General features: G+C 43.0%; 1 protein-coding gene across 4 annotated transcripts in view; it reads left to right on the forward strand.

Annotated features, from left to right (window-relative positions):
• The first annotated feature begins 9036 nt into the window (after positions 1-9036).
• The window catches only part of ARHGAP28 (Rho GTPase activating protein 28), a 245692-nt gene continuing 239589 nt past the window's right edge, over positions 9037-15139 (forward strand). For all 4 annotated transcript variants that reach the window (XM_087438882.1, XM_087438880.1, XM_087438881.1 and 1 more), the window contains exon 1: positions 9037-9198. In XM_087438882.1, coding sequence (XP_087295008.1) covers positions 9080-9198 — 119 coding nt within the window. In that variant the 5' untranslated portion in view covers positions 9037-9079. The remainder of the gene's footprint in view (positions 9199-15139) is intronic.

Raw genomic sequence — 15139 nt, forward strand, 5'->3', positions numbered from 1 at the left:
ACACTGCTTTCTAGGTCTGTGACCTAGGATGAGTTGACCTCTCTGGGCTCCCTTTTCCCCCCTGCAAAGTGGAAAGAGTGATAATAATGCTACCCGCCTCATGGGCTTGTTGTGAGGATGAAGTGAGTCAGGTGCTTGCACGTGGTACCTAGTAAATGCCATGTGACTGCTGGCTATTGCTATCACTCAGTGCTTGCAAGTAATAAGAACCCAGCTCACACTACCTGACACGGCAAAAGAAGGGGTGGTAGTATTTGCTTCAGACATGCCTTGGAAAAGAGATTCCAATGACGCTCCCAGGGTGCTCCGCAGCATCCGAGCTTGCTTCTCTCTGGCTTCAAGATGTATCAAGCAAGCTTTGCAGTAGCGACATGGCTGTTTGCAGCTTCAGGGCTGCACTCTCCTTACAGAGAAAGAAAAATTTTTGTTATGAAGATCTGGCAGAAGTCTCAGAGAAGTGGCCCAGCTTTGGTCAAATACTCATTCCTGCACCTAGGCCTGAGCCATGTGACAAGCACTGAGGCGGGAGGCTGGGAGTGCCCGATTTAAACCACATGCCTTAAGAGGTTCCTGCGTAAAGGCACTCAGGGTGACGCCCTAAAGGAAGGGATCAGGAAAAAATATAAATAAATATTATATATAGACAGAGTCTCATGGCTAGCAGGTGACAGAGCAGCAATCAGAATTGTCCTCTGCCTCTGACACAAGTTTTATTACTACAACTATTGTTTAATTTCTCCTTACACTCCTGTCTTCAAAGACATTCCAACCGGGCTGCATTGCACAACTCCAGGGGCATAATTTACACAGTGTCTTATTCTCTAGTTTTGAGGCCCATTGGCACTGCTCTCCCGTGACTTTCAAGTCCTCCCACTTTTCTTGGCAAAGCACGGTAAGGTAGCAGCCCTGTAGTTTCATTTTACATTTGCAGACGTAGAAACTGAGAACTGAGCGGAAGAGGGCTCCTTATTCATGAAGTAGTTGTTTAAGCCTACTTTGTACAGATGCTGTATGAGTGTGCTAGCAGACCTCTGAGTAGTCGGCCCTAACTGACTGGTCTGGAACGCCGGTGCAGTGCGTGAAGGCTTCCTCTGCAGGGCACGCTGATACTCCGGCCTGTGGACACCAGCGCAGTCGGGGTCATGGCAACTTTTCTGAGCTGGATAGTTATCAGTAATAACTAGGTACATCACTGGTTAATGTTTCAACTGACAAACATCAATTTCCTGCTATCTACCTGTGCCCATTCATTTCAGAGTATGGCTCTGTTAACACAATCATGATCTTGTTTGTAGAAATATTTAGTCTTCGGAGTGTATTGACATGTTTTTATTAGCTAACTAATAATGGTGGCTCTAGTTTTTTGAATTCCCCTGGAACTTCAAATAGGTATTGCTAACAAAGTAGAAGGTAAAATAACAATTACTTGAATGCATAGCATAATAAAAGGAACATACATTTGTCGAGCATTATGTATGCAGCGATTTTACAATTATCCTTTCTAAGTCCTGGGCCAGCAACTCTGTATGGCAGATAGTACCATCTTATTTTACAGATGAAAAAATGAGATGCCAGAGAGATGAAGTAAAGGCTCATAGTCCTACGGCACTAAATGAGTTTACTTCTATGTCTGTCCTGCTTCAAACCCTGCCTTCCTTCCACCACGCCGTTTCAGCCATCCATTGCATAAACTTCTTTTAAAATTATGCTTTCAGTTATACTTCTCCAGACCCAGATGACTCAGTTCAGGTCACGTAAGTCTTATTGAATGATGTAGTCTGAGCCATATTTGAGGACTGATTAGTTGATGTGGATTTGAACCTTCCTATTCTCATCACAAAAGCACAGATCCATCTGATTTCCAAACTTCAGGAAATAAGACCCTCTGTATTCAGGGCCACATCTAGGCAAAACTGCAAGGTGGGCAAGTGTATTCTTCCCCTGGGTATCACTTCTTCACCTCACTCTCTGTAAGACCCCGTCCCTCCTCAGCTGTTGGATATCTTTACCACCCATGACTTGAGTGTGCCTCTTGGCCAGCGCTTTCAGGCCAACCCTGCCTCCCTGAGGCTTCACCAAATCTTGCTCTAGTGAACACTGATCGTCTGTTGGCATCTCAGCATCCACTCCTGCTACCTAAGATGTCAATTTAGGGATACTGCCCTCACATGGTGTGCAATTTGGGGGACTGACTTACCATTGCAGAAGGCAAGGGGTCCCTGAAGGCCATGTCAGCTAGACCATTTCTTTTAACACCAGGGACTGCCAAGTGGAAAGTAAGCATAAGCGAATCTGATGCAATATTCTGGTCCTCTTTATCCTGAGAAGAATGAAGCAAGGCTGGGAGAAAAGTTAAAATTGGTTAATTTTATAAGAAGCACCCTGGCAAGATGATGCTGGCCAGACTGTGTTCTCATTCCTGCCCTAAGCCTGTTCTTCAGCTTTGACCTTCAATCCTGGGATATTCCCACGATCTTTCTGAAACATTCTTCCTTGTTTCGGAATCAGAAATGTTTCTGTGGTTTGCAACCAAAGACCTCTCATAATAAATCTGCCCTCCCTGCTGGCAGCCCCGCACGCCGCATCTCTCCCCAACATCTCACTGCTGTGTTTTCCCCTCATCAACTCAGAGGAGACCTAATGTGCTCATTGCATCGCTTTCCAGGTCTGGCGGTCTGGCCTGCCTGAGCTGACTGTTAACGAAGCAGGTGACTGATCTGTAATAAGGAGGTGGTGACAGAGAGACGGGATTGATGGGGTCCTTTTCTCAGCTTCCCCTCTGAGGCACTTACGTAATTCATTAAGCTAAACTTCTTCTCAACAGCTATTTAAAATCCATCTTGGGGGGCCGGCCTGGTGGCGCAGTGGTTAAGTTCATGCATTCTGCTTCGCTGGCCCAGGTTCACCTGTTCGGATCCTGGGCGAGGACCTACTCACCGCTCAAGCCAGGCTGAGGTGGCCTCCCATAGAGAGGAACTAGAAAGACCTACAGCTAAGATATTACAACACTGTGTACTGGGGCTTTGGGGAGAAAAAAAAAAAGAGAGAGAAAGATTGGCAACAGATGTTAGCTCAGGGCCAATCTTGCTCAAAAAAAAAAAAAAACTAATTGGTCTAAAATCTAAAAGAAAAAGATGTTAAAATCCGTCTTGGACTTTGTCTTAGGATTCTATTTGGGGCTTAGGGTCTGGCTGTTTATATTTGGCTTGCTCTTTTCCCAGGTTCCAGTGTACACTCTTCTGCAGAGGAGGCTGGGAAGCACAGGAGATGTAGGTCAGCAGAATCGAGTGAAGACCAGATTGTGTAGAGCTGGGGGGACCATCTAAAAGCACAAGAAGATCCTGGTCCCAGCCTGTTTGACACCCACAGTGGATTTTCCACCTGAACTTGAAGATAGCGTTTACACCCCTCACACGGCATTCAGATCCCCCAGTGCCTGCCTCTGTCTCCCGCTTCACCTCCAGCATTGTCTCCTTTGCACCTTATTCTCCAGCAAAGCTAAACCAAAGGTGCTCCCCTGTCCATGCCACGTTGTTTCTTTTCTCTACACCCTTTTTTTCCGTCTATTATCTCTCTCTGGAATGCCCTTCTTCTCATCCCCCCAACTGCCCACCCTTACTCCTGAGCTGGCCAATCGTTAGTCATCTTTTAAGACCCATCTCTAGCATCACCTCCTCTGGGAAGTGTTCTTAAATGACCTCTTACTCCAACCCCTACCTCTACCTCTCGCAGAAACTGTGCTTTCAAGTTCTTATTCAATTTTATATTCCTAGCACTTGGCATTGTAGTTACTAACAATGACTGTAGGTTCTAGGATGGATGCATGGATTGATGGATGAGTAAATAAAGCTGTCGCATAACTGCAAAACATGGCACCGCAGAAGGTATTCCATAATGCTAGTCCTCAGATCCATGGCTGGTCTATTTCCTCACTCTTCCTGGGTCGATTAGTAGTGATTCATTTCTGATCAATAATGATTCAATTTATTTGTAGAAGTCACTCAGTTAAGTCACTCAAGTGACTCAGTTATGTCCATCACATAAATAACATGAGTCTTGACCTGCCTGACAGGGTCTCATGGTGACATAGTCTGCTTAACCCGATTACCAAATTGATCAGAGAGCACAGAACAATTACTCAAGAAAAATAGGTCCTGATATCTCTTTAAAAATAGATGCTAAGAAAACAATAGGAAAATCAGAATAGTCTCAAAATTCTGTGTCATCATGAGAGCACTCAGAAAATAAATTTGTATAATTTAATTAGTGCCAATAAGTTTTGAAAAATATTTCAGGGTAGCAAATCAAAATTTATCAGCTGACCCAATGATGAAGGATTTATACATTACCTTTTAAAGTACTTGTCTCATTAAAGTATTTCCTCTTTAAGATGCAATTTTGCATTAATCTCCTCTAATTTTACCCAATCTTTTTAGAGGATTTTGAGGAAGTGGTAAATGTATGTAAGCTGGAGTTTTGACAGAATTAACATATTCCCCTAGGTAGGTAAGAACTGTGCCTTCATTTCCTGCAAGACGGGCCAGGGACCAGGTGACATAAACCCTCTTGCTAAGAGAAGGGCAGTCAGCGGCTGCAGAGACTCATGCTGCAGCTGTTGCCCTGTTCTGGTATTAAACGATGATCCTGGCAGCAGTTTTGCCAGATAAGCAGCCAAGGCCACAAGAGGCACTTTTCTTTTGTCCATGTTAAGGTTTTGCATAAATGCTCTGTTTTCTTGCCTTTCCTGGTGGGTTGAATATGTTGAACTGTGCCCATACTTCATAATAATGCTGGGTCACTTACAGTCAGGGGCCAGAGTCTGTGAGGCTTTCCCAGGTAAGTCCAGTGCTCGGTGCTGCAGTGACATCAGAACAGTCCAGAGTGGGGAACTAGAATTTTCTCTCTACCATTGCCCCTAGTCTAAATAAACTGAAAATCCTATTTCTGTGCCCTGAATGTCCACTGTCCACCATAGGGGCAATTTATCAACCCAGTTCCCAAATGTAGACTTTCCCAGGGTCCCCGGTTACTCTGCTGCCCAGCCAGCTGTCACAGTCTTGTGCTGACATCCTCTGCCCCGTGGTTCCCAGCACGCTGAAAAAGTTAGCAGACTCTACCAGGTCCACAATCCCATATCTATACTTCCAAAATCCAAAAAGCTCTCAAATCTCAAGGCTTTTTTATAACTCATTTGACTGCAAAACTTGTTCAGACCTGAACTTATTTGGTGACAAAACACCTGAACTGACATGAAGCTATTTCTCGTTTGTATTTTTCTCTCGCAGTGTGCATATTTGCACAGTTCACTGTTCACTGCAGGCATACTAACATGGTTGTTTACAGAATACAGCCCCAGATCTGAGTGGGGATACGTATCAGTCAGGGCCTTGGCAGGAAGGGATGGGGCACTCAGCGCAGGTGACTGAGGAGAGTTTAGTAAAGCAACTGTCTATAAAGGGGTGGGTAGGATGAGGGGCCAACAGGGACGGTGCAGGAGGGCTGAAGGAGGGACTACTAGGTAAACAGGAGCTGTTTCCATCCCTAGTCCGAGGGGCCAGGCAGAGGTGGAGTTTCTGGAATCCAGAGAGTACAGCACGGGAGAGAGCTGCAGTCAGGAGCTATGGCTTTAGGTAGAAGGAACCAGCCAGCAGCAAATAGCAGAGCAGAAGCCCAGAAAATAATACCCAATACCCAACCTAGCCCATTGCTCCCCTCTCCTGCTGGCACCTCTCTTTGGTCACATCCTACCTGAAGCCAGAGGCTAGGGAGCTCACAGATGCAGATCAGAAGCTGAGCCACTGGGCACCAAGCGGGTAGAGAGGGTGACAAGTGGATCTGGAGGGCAACAGGAAAATATCCTGTACATTGTATTCTATAATATCCAATATATGCACTCTACCAGCTTTCTGACACCTGAAAACTCAAGAATGCTTAAAGAGCTGTATTTTGTTCAAGTCAACAGAAATAATACATTTGAAAAATATTAATACATACAAGTGAAACATTTTTTTGTAGTTTGCAGTGTCATATAGACTTATGAAACATTTATCATAATTCCTTGGCTACCCTGAAAGGTTGGAACTATGGCACTAACAAGTGCCAGCGCACTCATTGATTCATTTGTTCCTTCATCCAACAAATATTCCTTACTGATTGCCTACTCTGCAAAACACTATGGGTTCTGGGATATACAGACAAAAGCATGACACTAGCCTTTACAGTAGCTTAAAATTTAGGAAAAGACAGCAATTTGTTGGAAAATAGTAATACAATCCAGGGTTAGGAGATAGTTGCCTCTGAAAGTTATCTTGTTGCTGCTTTGAGAAGGATTTTGTGGCCGCATCTGGGCTCAGTAGAAGCCCCTGTGATCTAGTAGCTGTACGTGGCGTGGGCACAGGAGTGGAGGGTGAACACCGTGCGCAGTTTTGGCTGACTGCTTTAACTACGTGGCAGAAGGAGATTATTCCTACAACACAGGTAACAGTAATTTCCATAGGAGGGCAGAAGATGGTGTTACTTTGGATTAGGAATAGCTGAGACGTCTTCAGGGGAGTCCGTAGAGAGTTTCTAAGGATTTCCAGACAGGAAAAGGACAGTTCGGAGCAAAGGCAAAGTCAGAGTGCAGGACAGGCTGGTGTGAGGGGGACACAGGGTTTTGGGAGTGAGGAAGTATTAGGTGATCAAAATAGATGAATGAGAAGCTATTCTAAGGAGTTTGCACAATATTTTGTAGGAGGTGGGTTACAACTGAGGGCTTTGACAAGGCGGGGTCCCATGTTTTAAGAAAATCACTCTCCCAGCACTTTGAAGAGGAGGAGGTTTCAAGAGGAAGGTGATTGACAGGAATCTAAGTCAAGGGAGGAGTGCCATCGCCCAGGCACGAGGTGGCGACATGGGAACAGAGCCAGCAGCCGCGGGCATGGAAGGAATGGTGGGCAGACGCTGTGAGAAAGAAATGACAGACTTGATCATCAACTGGAGGGAGGAGTCAGCATGACTCAGGGTCCAAAATGTGAACACAAGGGAAAGGAGAGCTATTGAGGCGGCACAAGGGAGGGAGCACTCTGCCATGTTGGGCATCATGAGGCCAAAATATTTTCAAGGAAATATCCTGCAGGTATTTAAAACTGTGAGTCTGTAGTTCAGAAAAAGAGAAATGCCAAGGAGAAATTCCATGCCCAGAAAAAGTTCCACTACTATAATCCTTATGGTACCTCCAAAATTCAAAAAGCTGTAAAAATTACACATTTTTAAACAGCTTGATGCCGAAACTTATTAGATGACAAAGCTGACCTGAATAAATGTGTGGCTATTAATAGACTTTATTTATCCCCCTTAGGGCCAATTCTTTTTGCTGAATAAATATGTTTGATTACAGGGTGCTGTCCCAAATTGTACTGGAAGGGGAGTGTTCTATATTAAGGTGCATGCTCCAAACTACCTTTTAAAACTAAAAAATACTCTTAAATTCTGAAATATATCTGGTCCCAAGGTTTTAGATGAGGCATCGTTGACATGTATCAATACTTATACTATTTCTTTATTGCACATTTTAAGAAAGGGTTATCTTAGTTTTAACGTATTTGGCATTAAACACAGTAGGTAAACAGATGCCTCTTTGTATCTGAAATTTTTGAAGAATGAAGCATTCTTTGTATGAATAAATAATATGTTTGAATTCCATACACTGATGTTTGATAAGTGCATTCATAAAATTGGGATAATAATACTGCCTACCTCATAGAGTTGTTTAAAGAGCTAATGTACAGCATCCAACACATAATGAATATTAAATGTTAGTCATTATTAACCCACCCCTTTAATCAACAAAAATTTTTCTAAAAAGCATTGTCGACGACAATGTTTTTGCTTTCCCAACCTCTGAAAGTGCAGCGAAAGCAAATGTCCCCCTTCTTGACGAATGTGAAGGAAGCAGCAGGGAGAACCAACGTTTCTTGAGATTTTGCACGTGCTTGGTGCTTTTAACCCCAAGAGAAGACTAATTTCCCCGTTTCACAGATGCGGAAACAGATTCCGGGATGTTAAGTAGCAGTAGGGGGTGAACTAACTCCTCTTTCCACTGCACCTACCTCCCAGGGGAGTGTAAGAGGCAGCAGGTGAACCGCCTCAACAGGGCGTGAGAAGTCAGTGCGGGCCTCTTCCTAGCACACTTCTGCTTTCCTTTTTAATCGGTTAAAAGAATGTGGTCTTTCCATTTGTGCAATTAGTTCTATACAGGTAAAGACGACTTCAGAGTCCAAATTTCTGGCCACGCCCCCTTTTATCTAACCCCCGCCACACACCCCAATAAAGACTTCTGGAAGTAACATGCATTCAGCCCATAATAATCAAGTCTAATTCTCAGACAAGCTGAGCGCAATATCTGTTCATCTGATCAGAACTGGGAGGAGGAAAGGGATGTGGGAGTGAGGTCAGAGTCTGGTTGTGGCACCGAGGCGGGGAGGGAAGCGATCCGCTTGCTGTAAGAGGGAATTACCTGCCTGAAAGGAAATCAAGTTTATTGTAATTTGACTAAGTAAACAGCAACGTAATCCGGTTCTTCAATTTTTGATGTGATGCTTAAGTGAGAGAGTGTCACATTGTCTTCCTTTCTTCCCCAGACCTGCCCCTCTCCTTCCCGGCCGGGCTCAAAGGCAGGGTTTCTTTCTCTCGCTTCTGGCTGCCAGGCAGGAAACGTTCCTGGCTACGGGATAAGCCTCCCGTTTGGGGGGGCGGGGCTGGGGGAGAAAAGGAAAAGGAAAAGAAACAAAGCAAGAAAAACTTCGCCAGAGCTGCCAGCCCGCGCGCCAGGATCCCCGCCGGTGTCCAGTTTCCTAGAAACGGGGATCCCACCCCCCGCCCTCCCCGCCCGGCGCGGGGCTCGTGGGCGTGTTTTCAGACCTATGCTAATCGGGCTGCGGGCGGGGCCGGCTTCCCCGCGCCCCTGACAGCCGCGGGCGGGAGCCCCCGACAGGCCGCGCCGCGCCGCGCCTCCCCGCCGCGGGCCGCTCCCGGGGCGCCGGTCCGCGCTGGGCCCGCCTTTGTTCCCGGGCCGGAGCGGAGACATGCGCGGCTGACGATGGAGGTGGAGGACTCGGGCGGCGTGGTGCTGACCGCCTACCACTCGTACGCGCGCTCCCAGCCGCCCAGCGCCGAGCCGCGCCGCGCGCCCCGGGCCGCCGGCCACCCGGGCAGCAGGTACCCGAGCCGCGCCGGAGGGAGCAGAGGGCTCCTGGGCTTGGGGGTTTCATCTTGCAGCTGGGGTTTCCGCCGGAGCGTGCGACCACCATCTCTTGATTGTTGTTCCAAGTTTGGGTGGACTGGATGAGTGAGCCTGCTGTCCTTTGTATCGTGCTTGAGCGGCAGTGGGAGTGCACGAAGTCTTGGCCCGCACAGGCTCAAGTCGTTGGCTAGCAGAGGTTAGCAGCGGAGTCGTGTTCTTGATACTGCTCGGCCATAAGAGGCATGTGCCTCATTTCTGCCCAATTCACCTATTGAATGTTGAAGAATTTTTTTAAAAATCATTTAAAATGAAACACAAGCAGAAAATGAAAAAAGTTAAAATAGATTATCCTAAATCCTCCAGTACTATCGAGAGCTGCTTTAATAATTGCATGCCACCTGAGCTAAAACGTGGATGGAGAGATTCTCCGACAAGAAATCTCAGTAGACTTTTAAAAACAATTCTATTGCTAGATTTTAAAAACCTTTCAGTTGTATAAATACATTGGTATCATTATTTTATTATTGCTAATGTTGACTCTATGCTGTAAATGCAATTATAATTTATTTCCTTTGGGTCAAAAGAGGTCTATAACCATCTCACTATGTACACTTTAGATTTAATAAATCAGAGATCTGTGTTCAATTACTCTATCAGTGTTTGTCTAGTTGATGCAAGATCAAGCCAGTGAGACTTCCATTACCTAAACCAAAACTGTTAGACTCTCAGGACGTTTCCGTAGGTAGACAAAATGACACTAATGAGTAAGATGTGTGATTTCTGACACATTGAGGGAAGTTTTATGTTTAAATGTGGCTCTTTATCTGCTATGGCTCCACTGAGGAATGGTTGTCTTTCAAGTGGGGAGTTTAAATGGTGTGCTTTTTGACATGTTTATTTTTTCTCATACTTTTACCTTTAGTTATGTGATAATGATTACTTGTTTCCTAATTTAATCAACTTGCAAGGCTTTCAACAAATTGTGACTTCAGTTCAAGGAATATCCTTTTGGCTAGTATCCCCGAGAAGAACAAACTGCATTGCCATGAGATCTCTGTTGGGCTTGGCTAACAAAGAAAATATTGTTTCTTCCAAAAAGAGCAAGTTGAGAGAAATCTAATTTTTATATAAAGACAATGAGAAAATAAAATTATACCAGCTTTAGGAGCTGGGCATGTTGTATTTTAAAGGCTACTTGAAGATACAGACTTGCATTTGTCTTTAGGGTGTTTTCTGAGCATAATCATTGACTATAATTACTCAGATTATGAGAAACTAAATAGATATGAGTGATTTGATGAGAAGCAGGGGCCAGGTTTGTGCTGTTTTAGATGGTCCTGGTTTAGCTATCCTGTCTGTAACTCCCAGCAGCTGTCTAGGAGCAACAGCCAGATTGTGCCATTTGGGCTATCCGAAACTACATCCGTTTCCAAAGCAAATTGGAGAAGTTCCATTAACTCAGCATGTGGTCTTGTGGAATGATGATACAAGAGAGCGAAACAGTTGTGTGTCAGAGCTAGTGTTTTACCATACGGTTGCCAATGAGATTTATGTTGCTCCAAGTCTGCATTTTTGGTCACTGCCCTGCACGCTCTCTATAGGAACCTTTGTGCTGCTCACCCTCTGATGCAGGAGATATACCCCCACCCACTGCAACTAACTCGGGAGAGAATAGCTTAATTCCTTGGTTCCCAGTAACAGCAATCAAAAAGATTCCTGTCCTGTATTTACAAGGGGCCAGAGGACACTATCAATCATGAGTCTGATAACAGAAATAATCAGGCCTGAGTTATTAACCTTTGACTCACTAACTACTGATCAATACTTTCTTTCAAGCCGAGGAGCAAGATCATATTGTTCTACTTATGTGGAAAGCACTCTCTCTTTCAAGAATACCCTTTCCTTTCAATTGCTCGCATATGTGTAACATATTTGTGGAGTAGTGACCAGTATGGCACTAGGGAGCATGGACTATTGTATCTGACTTTCTAAGGATCATCATTCTTTAGCTCTGGGTAGCACAGGTTCAGTTCAAAGCAAATCATCTCCTTATTTTCCAAACCTCTACTCCATCTGATTTTATGTGCTTTTGATTTTTTTTTGGCCTGTTTCTCCCACTAAAATATAAACTCTCTCTCTCTCTTTCTCTCGCAAGAGTGAAGAGTAGAGTGAACAGTGAGAAATCTTCACTCTTCTCTTCGCTCTTATATCCCAAGGGCCTGGAGCAGTGCCTGGCACATTGTAGCAGCTCAGTGAATATTTGTTGAATAAATTAATGAATTCCTACCAAGCTTACAAACTGGCCAAGATAAAATGGCAGGATTGTTAACAGCAGAAGTCACCCTGTTTCACCTACTATGTGCCAGCAACACACTAGGCATCAGGGACACAAATGGGAACAAGATGAATGAGACAGCATCCCCGCCTTGAGAATAGAGCCCCTTCCTTTTCAGACCAATGGGATTTTTAGAAAAAGCTGGAAATAAGTGGCAACATTTCCAAATCAGGAGGCTTCAGATATAAATCTGGACTTCCAGCTTCCCATTAAAAAAAAACATCAAAAGCTCCATCAACTCAGGCCTTGGCTGCTGCCTGCCAGAACTGGCCGGAGTGAGTAATGGCTGCTCTCTGTTCCTCTTCAACACTGGAGCTGGCTGTCCATTGCAGTTTCTTCTGGGGCCTGCCCATTTTATTTTATTAAAGTAAGTAGCCAGTATAAAGTGTGCTTGCCAGTTACTCAGGCCTGGGGTCGGACTCTAGACTTCGCACATCGCCTACACCGTCGACTGCCACGCGGCCTTGGGCAGTTTGCGTCAGCTGCTTAGGATAGTGTTCGGCGCAGAGGAAGCATCTAACAATTGTTAGCTGTATTATTACTGTTGTTGCTTTCCATCACAGCTGTTGTTGATGTAAAAAGGAGAGTAAAACGTTTTTGGTACCTATCCCCAAAACTTATTCATGCAGGAAAGAGAGTCAAGAGTACCAAGTATTTGTTGGGAAGAGGGAAAGTAATTCCTTATTTCACAAACATTCTATGTTTACATTCTATTGTGAAGGGTTATAAATTCTCAGTTCTGTTGAAACAAATGGCTGGAATTGTCTTTAGACTCATGTGATTTTTAGAGAGGCTAAGCTTCTAGACCTTATTGAGAATCCAGAGTGAAAATGGTGACATAACATACAGAATAGTTCACCTACAAAATGAAAGGTAGCTGAAGATAAAACTGGATATCTTGTTTTTCAAAGATTTTGTAAGTGGTATACAAGTAAGATATACAACATTTTTTGGTGAAGATATAGTATAAAATAGCCATGAGTGTTTCTGATGTTTATCTCATTATACCATAAACTTCCTGAGAAAGGACAAAAATAGAAGAGGAAAAGAATCAACTCTTCCTCTAAAACAAATATAGAAGCTAACCAAGGTTATCCTGGGAATGCTAATTCTACGTCAAACTTCTATAAAGGGGGTACTGTTTCCTAATATCATAACTCTTCATTATAATGGGATTGATTTGATTAAAATGGAATTGATGATTGAAAATAAATATTTTATTTTGTGGAAAAGATGAAATTTAGCAACTTTTAGTGACATTTATTGGTATCTCCTGGATTGAAATTAATTAATTAAAAAGGCACTTATTTCAAGGTGCCAACTCTTGTTCAATTAAGCGTTGATATAGGTCTGTGTGAGTTATGGATGTAACCACAGCTATACCAAATTCTGGGGCGTAGTATCATACTTTTCACAGAGGATTCAGAAATAGTAATGGAAATAGGAGTCTTACGAGAGAATAAGGTATTGATAGATCATTCTTTATGTTCTGGTTGAACAAGAGTTGGTGTCTCTGGTTTCTCTTTACAGTAGGGTCCCTGCTGAGTTGTAGGTGCCTCCATATGTGGAGCTGTTGGAAAACGTCTGGCACATTTCCTTTGATCGTGTCATTTGGCTAAATGTTTGGCCAGTTGCTGTGTCCATTTTTAACCTGCTCAGTTCTCCCTCATCATTAATCCTTAATGTGTCCACAAAAATTCAAGGAACTTGGAGTATTGTTAGAGTCATTTTCATGTGGATGAAGATGATAACTTTTTCTTAACTTTTTATTTTGATATAATTTTAGACTTATAGAAAACTTGCAAAAGTAGTACAGAGCATTCCCGTGTACCCTTCTCCCATCTTCCCCTAATGTTAACATCTTGCATAACATAGTTCCGTTATCAAAACTGAAACATTAACACTGGTACGATACTATTAACTAAACCATAGACTTATTCTGCTTTCACTAGTTTTTCCACTAGAATTGGAATTCTGCTGTAGAATTGAGTCCGGCGCCCCACAGTGAGTGTGGTCCTGCCCCCACGCCTCCTCCGCGTGTCCAGTCTGCGCTTGTCCTCTGTGACCTGGGCTCTTCTGCAGCACCAGTTGGTCGTCTCGTAGGAGGTCCCTCAATTTGGACTGACCTGATGTCTTCTCAGGATTAGACTGAGTTATGCTTTTGGGTGAGAATTCCACAGAATGATGTCAGGCCCTTCTCAGCGCATCATATCGGGGGTACGTCGTGATGTTGGTATTTCTCATTAATGTTGATGTTAGCTCTGATCACCTGATTAAGGTGGTGCTGCCAGCTTTCCCTACTGTGAAGCTACTACTTTCCCCTATATTAATTAATGTAATTAATTATCACTAATTGTAATAATTTATATATTATCAATTAATTAATATCTTGGGGGAGATACTTTGCAACTATGTGAGTATCCTGTTTCTCCTCGAACTTTCCTCTACTGACTATAGCGTCCATCTTGCCAGTAAAATTTATTACCGTGATGTTCTAATGGTTTTCTATTTTTCTCATTCCTTCTACATTTGACTTATTTTACATACTGTAAAATCCACATTGGGTATTCTCTCTGATTTTATCGTTTTTACCTCCCTCACCTTTAAAAAGTCAACCAAATATAAATAGGCATCAATAGTCATTTAACCTACTGTTCTTTTCACAGTTTTGCCACAAAGTACAGTAAAATGATTTAATTTTATCTGGTCTGAGTTCATGAAACCTATGAACATAAATTCTCTAATTTTCAAGGTTCCATGATTTTTTGGAAGCAAAATTTTACTATAGGCTTAAGAGGAAAATAATCAGAAAGTTGCTCAATTAAATGCTGCTGTGTTAAGACAGGGTAGTTGTTAAATCTCACTTTGCCTGGAGCGTATCCCTGAGGCTGTCTTTCTATTTTCTTAACACTCTGTTTGTATCTAATGGAAAACCTTTTCCCTTATCAGTGTTCCTGAGATGTTACTTGAACATTTGCAAATGTATCATAACTAAAGTAAACATTCTAATTCGCATAAAATCAAAATTTCTCCTCATTCCATCCTTAGACCAAAATATTTCATTTCTGAAGTAATTCCCATTGTCTGTTTTCTCAATCTATGGTCTCTAGATTTCAGTTCCAGCAAAGAATAAAAGTAAAATGTTATGTAGTGAAGCAAAGGAAGGGAGTAAAATGTTTCTCAGAAGAAAATTTTGGAAATAAAGTTTATCCATTTAAGCAATAGACCTTGTTCTGTTTTTAAGCCTCTTTGGATGAAAATATGAAGTCAAGCATACCCCTAAATAGGGCAGAAACGAACTTTTTCTTAATGACTGTCATCAAGACAGTATGATTCACAGTGCTGTATAGTAAAGGCATCTACTTAGATGCGTAAGTTTGCTTGCTTTAATAGTAAAGAACCTCTGTTGGTGTTTTGTTTTATTTCTTATATAATTTAAATATTACTTATTGTTGTTACTTTCCCCCTTATTTTCAGGCAGCCTTGAAAGTCTTTAGCTGTCTGTTCTTTCTAATATTGTTATTTTTAGCATGCTTTGTTAATTTACTTTCGAGAGATAATCAAGCTTGTTAGAACTGTGT

This window comes from Ceratotherium simum, chromosome 14, assembly GCF_057802395.1.
Source record: "Ceratotherium simum simum isolate JZ-2026a chromosome 14, ASM5780239v1, whole genome shotgun sequence".
Classification (NCBI taxonomy): Eukaryota; Metazoa; Chordata; class Mammalia; order Perissodactyla; family Rhinocerotidae; genus Ceratotherium; species Ceratotherium simum.